This window comes from Tubulanus polymorphus, chromosome 2 (genome assembly GCF_964204645.1).
Source record: "Tubulanus polymorphus chromosome 2, tnTubPoly1.2, whole genome shotgun sequence".
Classification (NCBI taxonomy): domain Eukaryota; kingdom Metazoa; phylum Nemertea; class Palaeonemertea; order Tubulaniformes; family Tubulanidae; genus Tubulanus; species Tubulanus polymorphus.
Window position 1 is genome coordinate 21,726,489 of NC_134026.1, and position 8,549 is coordinate 21,735,037.

Consider the following 8,549-nt stretch of genomic DNA (forward strand, 5'->3'; position numbering starts at 1 on the left):
AAAATAACCTTTTTTCTTAGATTGCTAGAAGCTATCCAATATTATAGGTCAGTGATGAACACGAAACTATCGAAGGATCGAGACTGAACCAGAGATCAAGTTGATCGAGACGCGTAGTGACGCGCGCTTATAATTATTGCGGTACGAGTCACAGGCCCAGCCGTACCCCAGGGTTCACCCAGCACTGATTGTCTCCACCAGTGATCTCCGTCGCTCTACGATCCTACTAGCGTAACCAACCATTGTGTGGTACATCAGACATTAAGATTTTTGGTGAAACCCAGGGGTGCATTGGGAACGAACGCAAAAAAAATCTCGATTTCCATAAAATTTTGTCAAAGAAAATTTCTTAGACTTTATTTCATATCTCTCTTCCTTTGCACTTGCTCACATTCATATTTAACTATGATATCTATAGACTGTATCAACTTGCCAGTATCCATAAACGAAGGATAGACTCCATAGTGTTTGGATTAATAGACCTAATACAAACTTATTCATAATATGTTTCGAGGATTTACATTTTTCAATGACATTTTTATATGAATTCACTAAAATTTGGCCGAAAATGCATCTAGGAGTACGTTTTTTTTCAAAATTTTCCCCATACCCAATTTGTTGATGGAAATTGGAGCTCGCCGTTTCCAATATTAACAACATTGGGTCTAGGGGGGGGGGGGTGAATAAACATGAGGGATTTCCCTGAAGATCAAAAAATCAATTGGTAAAATACTTTAAATGTGCAGGTAACTTTAAATTTTACTATTTCCACTTTGAGCAAATTTTGATAGTTTGCTCAATTCCAGATTTTGTTGAAATTTTTCCTTTTGAAAAAAATAATTACGCTAATTTCCTGATTAATCGAGTTAGCTAGATTGAGCATCGCATTGATGCAGGGATCGCGTGTGATCAGGCAGCCCACGTGGTTCTCATGTGGCAGGAAATGGAGCACGCGCTGGATGAAACGGTTCGCGATTGGCTCGATCGAAATTCGCCGGAAACTTACGAGGCACAATTGACCAATCGCCAAGCTCAATTCGGGTTCGGGTTAGTTCGGGATTACCGATGTTAAATTGTAAACAAACCGAGCCGTCGTCGCTGAGTACTTTGAGAGAGCTGTTGGATCGCGCACTGTGTAGACACGGAACTGTCCTTTACTTCCTAAATCTCTGTGGATTTACATACACCCTACTCACTTTTACGGCTATAAACATGAGCTTAAACGTATTGCTTCAAGCTGCTGAATACTTAGAACGAAGGGAACGAGGTAAACTATTGCCTGATCATGATGTTTTCGTAGTGGTTTTTGCGATTTATTATGTAGAAATTAGTAGAGCACTGTGACGTGTGCTGCGCTGTTGTTTTTTGTGTATTGACGTTTAGGATATATGTACTGTGTACACTGTTGTATTTGCCACGTAGGCAAACCGTTGGATGGACCACTTTCAGTTTAACGACCCATGTAAAAACCGCATTGTTTTTTTTTGTAAGAAAAATGGCTGAGAATCTTGCCACTGAGCCAGATCGTGGATTTGAAATATTGATTATGAGTAATTGAAATATTTTCACCGGGAAGGATCTCAAAAGTCCTACTAACTACACCTAAGACCAAAGTCAAACAAATTCTTGCTCTCTCTTTCCATATTTCACAATTTGTTAAGAAGAATGTTATGCATAGGCCAACATGAAATTAGGTTGAAATGAAATCATGGTTATTGAAATTGTTGATTGTTGCATTTAATCTGCGTTACTAAGGCTTGGTGACCTATCTGACCTATCATTATTTAATTCCTTCCCTTTTGAGGTGGCTAGGATACTAAACTAATCCTAGGCATGTCCCTGAGTGGACAAATTACTCTAAGCAAACATCACTGGTATTCGAAATCAAATTTTTAAAGGCGTTTGTGTGTGTTTTATTTCATTTTGATCATTCATTTTCGTAGAAGCCGAACATGGATATGCAACTACGTTACCAATGCCAACATCTATGGATTATCACTCGCGAAGCAGAAAGATTAAATCGAAAAAATCTCAGGGAAACCGGTAAGAATCTTAGTGTTTTAGGCCATATTTAGCGTGGGTTAGAATTCTAAAAAGTTGATAGTTCTACGGAAATAATTATAGAACTCGATTGATAAACAAATGTAGCCTACAATGAGATCGGGGAATTTTTTTTGTATTGTGCAACGATTTCGAAACTGTCACATGGGAGTGTGTCGGCACGTAGCCTCGAAAAAATTTAGAAAGACTTTATTTCTCTTTTATCATCCGTTTGCAAATGTGAATCTAAAGCGCTATCACTTTTCTTCCTTTATTAGATCCACGCACAATGAACTAGAAAAGAACAGGTATGTATCTCTTGATGCTGCTGATTACTGTTTAGGCTACGTGTACGTGTAGCTGGTGGTTTGTGTACATTATGTGCAATGTCAAGGTCGTTTGTGGCACTGAGAGAGTAGATAACTGCGCATACTGAAGCTCCGTGTGTTATTGATCTTTAGTGCACTTTGACTTTCTATAATGATGCATCATCATGTTTCACGATGATTGGATGTTGCATGTTCCGGTGTTTCGATGTGATTTCTTTTCGCATTAATTAATAACATTTCTTCGAAAATTTGTATATTTTCAGGCGTGCGCACCTGAGGTATTGCCTCGAAGGTCTGAAGGATATAGTGCCTTTGGGGACGGAAACTAGTCGACATACGACGCTAGGATTATTAACCAAAGCGCGGAATTTTATACAGGTTAGTGTGTGGGACAAAAAATGAATCGGTGACCCCACATTGTTTGCACTGTGAAAGCCAGTAAAATTCGGTCTATTGTGATTATGTCTGTAAGCTGAAATGGGAATGAGTCTATTCTATTGTTCAGAACAGGTTTTGGTTTGTTGCTCAACATACAGACAAGAGTTATATTAGAATTAGCTTTGAAAATAATAGTAATCTTATTTTCGAATAGAAAATGCCTTTTTCGTTAAGATAACCATTTCGATTGTAGCTCACTGTGTTTATATGTATTATTTGTCTTCTTCCGACACAGTCATTACAGGACAAGGAGCGAAAACAGTCGTTAATGCGGGAACAATTATATCGGGAACAGCGTTACCTGCGCCGGAGACTAGAACAATTAAAAACCGAGGAAAACCTGCAATATCGCATACGCAATGAACGGAGTATTAGTGAATGCAGCGCTTCCACATCATCCACGTCCACGTCTATTTCTGAATCCGGAGAGTCTGGTAAGCATTCAATATAATAGCTAGCTAGTTGTAGTTTTAACCGGGTTTTTTACAGGTTTTGGAAAGTTTAAGAAAATGGGAATTTTTTTGAGGCCCTGGAAAAGCTATGTTTGGTTTTTTTTTTCTGTATCAGAAAATGGTCTCAATATAAAATAGCTATGAATTTTGAATTTTAAGCTATGTCTAAATGTCTTACTACACATTTGATATTAACAAACACTTAGTATTGATAATTGGCACTTACTTTGAATGGACCTACATTCATTACCTGTTCAAGGTTGGCAATGTGTAACTTCGGGGTATGGAAAATTAATTTAGGCAACCTGTAAGAACCCTGTTTAATTGAATCAATAATTGAATACATTAGAGAATTATGTTAGCTACCTGCGCCGCCATGTAGATATGGTACACATTCCTGTACATCGGGGTCCAGGTGTCTATAGTTGATTTAGAGCCATCTGTCGTCATCATCAGAGAAAAGTAGGTTATATCATGAGGTGCTCTCTCGCCTTTTTGATACCCCTTTGTACCGGGTAGGGCATGCGCCTTTGTCGTTGGGTAGAATCTTTTGTACCCTGCGCGGCTCAAAAACCGGGGTAGATCATCACAATAATGTGAGTGTACGTTAATTGTTGCAGTGTGCATTCATGAGCGCACTATGAACGTGTGCCGACGTATGCCGGCATGTGGCCTAGATTTCCTGGGCAGGTGATAAATATAATGGTCTTTGCGGACAAAGCATTTTTTGTGATGAATGTAGAATGTACCAGTTGGCGGCAAAATCAGTTAAAGCCCATTCTGTAGCGTGCGTCAATAATCTAAAGCCCAAGCTGTTGTTTTGAAATTGGATTCTATGGCTCGCCGTTTGTTCAGCGACTTTTTTTAAAAGCTTCGCCTTTTTTTTGAAATGCCATTTTTCTCTTGCAGATGAAGTAGACATACTGGGGTACAATAGCAATAGTAATCATAGTGACACTGACGACCACAGCAGTACCGGCAGCAGCAGCATGTGTTTCGGAGCTAGGCACCTGACGATTTCGGAATCTTTATGAGTATGGTAACCGGATCTAGTAGTCGTGTATATGCAACCTCTGTCTAGATCGAATTCCGTGGATTATTCTTCACACTTCCATCGTTTTTTTTTTTTGTTGTTTTTTTTTTTGTTAAAAAAATAATATGTTGTTCTGTGTACATATATACATATATATATATATATATATATAATATATATTGATATGTATTATATATATATGTATATATTGGTATATATCATTAGTTTCCTGGCTGGCCACCTGTGGCTTTTCCCTTGGAAAAAAATAAGAATAATTCGAAATGTTACGCAAACTTCTAGATTCATTCGTTATGCGACATTGTAAACGCACATAATTTTTTGCGCTCGGCCGCTCAAAACTAGTAAGTTTCTTCGAGGAAAAAGGAAAAGAAAACGATGATAGCCCTTTGTATTTTCCACACTGTTTGATCGTTCGGTCTTCGCACCGGATCATGATTCGTATTCTAGACTAGCGGTGCATCATCAAACGAAACGGCAGCAGGACTTCTTCAGAATGTATTATAATATATGATAATTAGATAGGAAAATAGAGAATTTCGGATTATTATTTATTTCGCCGAGCCCCTTCACTCTTCGCTGGGTGCTTTAGTTGTTGGTTCTGTACATGTCCGTCCTTCTCGGTTATTTTCGAAATCGTGTTAGTCTAGTAGTACCCACCATTATCATACTTTGTCGTCTCATAGGAAAATTGAATGGAAATTGCCATCGAAATGCAAATAGCGACTAAACACACTCTCTCTTCGATAATATCTATCTATCATCCCCCTCTGGTAAATATTTGACTAGCAAGCAAATGATTTGCAGATCCAGATTTTGCACCCGCTTTGTGGTTCCAGCACCGACCGTGGTTCCAGCGCTGGACGGGTAGTTTTGTAAACGTAAATATGTTTAAAAGAAAAACGAAAAAAAAATGTCATTGTTTTCAAAACTTGCCATTCTTTGACGACGTCGACGTCGTCAACATATCTCTTACGCTCCGCCTTACGAAGGTTGCAGTCATGGACTGATTTCACTTTATAAAGTAGTGCCGGTTGATTAAATAATCTGTATACCGTAGTATTGATTCTCCGCGAAGAACAACTCATTCAAACGGAGAAGAAAAAAATACGTTTAATTTATTATCCGCGTGTGCGTCAATGATGATCACGGGTGGATTAGATATATAAGATAATTGTACATTTCTAAGATCATTCCAGCTACGTATCATCTGGTAGCTTTTTTTTATGAAAAAGAATATATACGAATATTCAAACGAACGGTGACATTGATGGTGGATTGCGTGTTGGTTATGATGAGAACATTTCTAAATACCAGTCCAAAGGATTTTAATTCACGAAGTAGTAGTATACTTGTCGATCAGGCGCGTTGTAGTAGTTTGGCTACCGGTGTACAAATAAGTTAGTTGATAATGTTAACTACCGGTAACTTATTTGTACGGCCTAACAACATCTAGTCATACGCGAGCGAAGAGTTCATTGCTCGCGTTGTCGTTGAAAAGTGAAAGATTTCAATTGATGATCCTTCAACTGGTCGCTACTGTGTATGGATAACTATATTGTTTTATGCTCGCGCTTGCATGCGAAAGAGATCGGCGCGAAGCACACGTCACAGGTTTTATAATAACTATAATGATGATGATAATAATTTATTCGCTGCTGGCTCTCGTAGCGGTTCGTCCTTTGTGAAAAAGAAAATGCATAGATTTCCAAGAGATGATCAGCTCGTTCCATGTTGATACAGTGTGTGTGTATGTTCATCATTCACGTCAGATGATGATGATGATTGAATGAATGCGTTTGCGCATGATGACGCTTAAGTTGCTTTTAATATCGAAACATTATATAGGCGTTTTAAAAATGTTCGTTGCGATTTTAATTTCGGCATCGAAACGCTCCCTTGAACTTGTCTCATATGAATCTATGTATAGATAATTTTTTTGTTCGCTGGGGGGGACTGAGCAGTGACTCGTAAAGTTGATAACCGACCCTCGATGCGTTAGGTTGACTAGTTCGGTCAGGTTCATGTATATTTACGAAGAAGCAGTCGAATAGAAATATAAGGTTTTTAACGTGCTTAATGTGCTTGTCTAATACGTATAGTGTCATAATGCTTCTTCTTCTTGTTTGGGTAGGACGAATTCTACTTATTAGTGTGTATGTGTTTAGGTTACACATTTTATTGTCTGTGTTTAGCGAATAATAAACTTGCCTTGTGTCCATCTGTAGAACTCTCAAGCAACATTGTCGATAATGATGATGATGATGGCTTGATGAAGCGCATGATCTCCCCCACACATACAATGTATGTATGAGAGAATAGAAGAACCGTAGCTATGGTGGTTTGAAGGGAGGCGCGTGTCTAATTAAATCCCAAGGCTTCTCGGAAGAAAACATCTACATAGCTTTGAACTTGCATCAAAAGCACTTTGTATTTAATTCCGTCTTCAATGCGTTCCCTTCTTCAACTAGTGGTAAACAGAAACAGCTGTGATGAATGATTATCACCTTGCTTCACATTTTTCGAGAATGGATATGTTTCTATTACAGCGTCTAAAACTGCCCTCCCCCCCCCCCTGAAATAATTCTACTTAGATACGTGTAGTATGTAGCCTTAATAATTTTTATGTGATTTTTCGATTGGAAGATGTACGCGTTGGCATTGACATAACCAAACCATCTGCTAGGTATATATGTAATATCGTTTTATGAATTAAGCATGATTTGTAAAGTTTGGTGAAGGCATACAGCGATTTTGTGATAAACAGTGCAACCAAGTGCGCTGTGCAGTGCAATAAACAAGATATGTGCCTACATACATATAGTACCTTTACGGCTGTTGTTGACACCCGAATGTTGAGACCATGACGGGTTAGCTTTGTTGAAAAGAGGTTGAAGTATAATATGTATATTTAATATGTGGTTGATATTTATATTGAAATTAATCGTTCCAACGCATAGGAACTCATCTATTACACCGTAGACACCTGTATGTAAAAACATGTCATTGGTGGTATGTTCTTTGAACACTAAGGTGTGTGACTAACGTATTGTGACTAGTATATATGCCGCTCACTACGGGTGTCTCCCATATAGTTGTTGACCTTGCGTTGAGTGATTAATTCTTGCGTGTATTGGTACTGTGTGTAGATAAAAAGCTTTATCGAAAAAGAGTTAATGTTGAGAAATAAGAATGCTAGTAAATTGTTGATTTATTTATTTTTTTCCAGTTGGTAAAGCTATACATAAAGGCGAGGGTATCAAATAGTGCCAATTGCCAGAGCAGTAAATATATATATGTACATGTATGTTATGTATGACATTAAAACAAAGAACAAAATCAGGGATCTACAAGGCTCACATTATCTCCCAGAGAGCCCGAAGTAGAAATGTCGGAATTTTTTAGCCAATGCTCATTGACATTTTGTTGTTAGTGTGTGTGTCTGCGTAATGCATGTGACCTGGATTTAAAAATTCCTACTACAAGCGGGCACGATGACACTCGAATAATGAGAAAAAACCTCGAGCCACGGAAAAAGAAAAGAGGCACTGTGAGCTTTTGTAGCGTTGTTGTTATGGTGCTAGTGATAATATGTTGTATAGGATTATAAAAACCGATTGATGAAATATGGGCCGGAGTGTTGTCTGGGAAACAAACTAATGCTTAATACGTGAGTTATGTATCGTTTTTCTAGAAGAATGTTCTCACTGGATGAAGAGTTGTTTGAGATGTGTTTGATTAAGACCTGCTAAGTGTTTTATTTGTGTAATATTGTACTCGATTTGTCCTCAGTCTGTGTAAGAATATGCTTGGTTTTGCACGTTAATGTATGTATCGTATTATTATGATTATAATGATAATTATTAATATTATTAAGTATATATGTGTATTTATGCGCGAGCTCTCTCTCTTTCTCTCATATTGAAAGTACCGAATGAAAATTATGGCTTTTCGATGCCCGGTCATTGATAAAAGTATATAGATATATATGCACTGTTTGATGGTAGTGTTATCCATTTCGCTTGAGAATCTCATTTCAAACTGTAATGTTGCCACAGCAATATCGCTCCTGTAGTAGATGGAAGGTTTCCGTGTATAAAGTATTGATTAATGAAAAGCAATCGGAAGCCTTCCATGAAAAACAAAACAACTTCCTGAAGAATGTTTGCGCGAGCGGGATCACTTCTGAATTCTAGCCTGGCGGTGCTGGTATTAAGAAATAAAAACATAACATTAAGA

General features: G+C 37.9%; 1 protein-coding gene across 1 annotated transcript; it reads left to right on the forward strand.

Annotated features, from left to right (window-relative positions):
• The first annotated feature begins 1,115 nt into the window (after nucleotides 1-1,115).
• LOC141899583 (max dimerization protein 1-like) lies at nucleotides 1,116-4,426 on the forward strand. Its single transcript, XM_074785967.1, has 6 exons — nucleotides 1,116-1,267; nucleotides 1,944-2,043; nucleotides 2,319-2,348; nucleotides 2,633-2,747; nucleotides 3,043-3,241; nucleotides 4,169-4,426. Exons 1-6 carry the CDS (start codon nucleotides 1,213-1,215, stop codon nucleotides 4,291-4,293), a joined length of 624 nt encoding a protein of 207 aa, XP_074642068.1. The 5' UTR covers nucleotides 1,116-1,212; the 3' UTR covers nucleotides 4,294-4,426.
• Nucleotides 4,427-8,549: the final 4,123 nt, after the last annotated feature.

Excerpts from the sequence above, each read along its gene's own strand:
- LOC141899583 (XM_074785967.1), top strand. The coding sequence starts at position 1,213 with ATGAGCTTAAACGTATTGCTTCAAGCTGCTGAATACTTAGAACGAAGG. Across the intron at positions 2,044-2,318 it reads AAAAAATCTCAGGGAAACCG|ATCCACGCACAATGAACTAG; the intron begins GTAAGAATCTTA and ends TTCCTTTATTAG. Across the intron at positions 2,349-2,632 it reads AATGAACTAGAAAAGAACAG|GCGTGCGCACCTGAGGTATT; the intron begins GTATGTATCTCT and ends GTATATTTTCAG.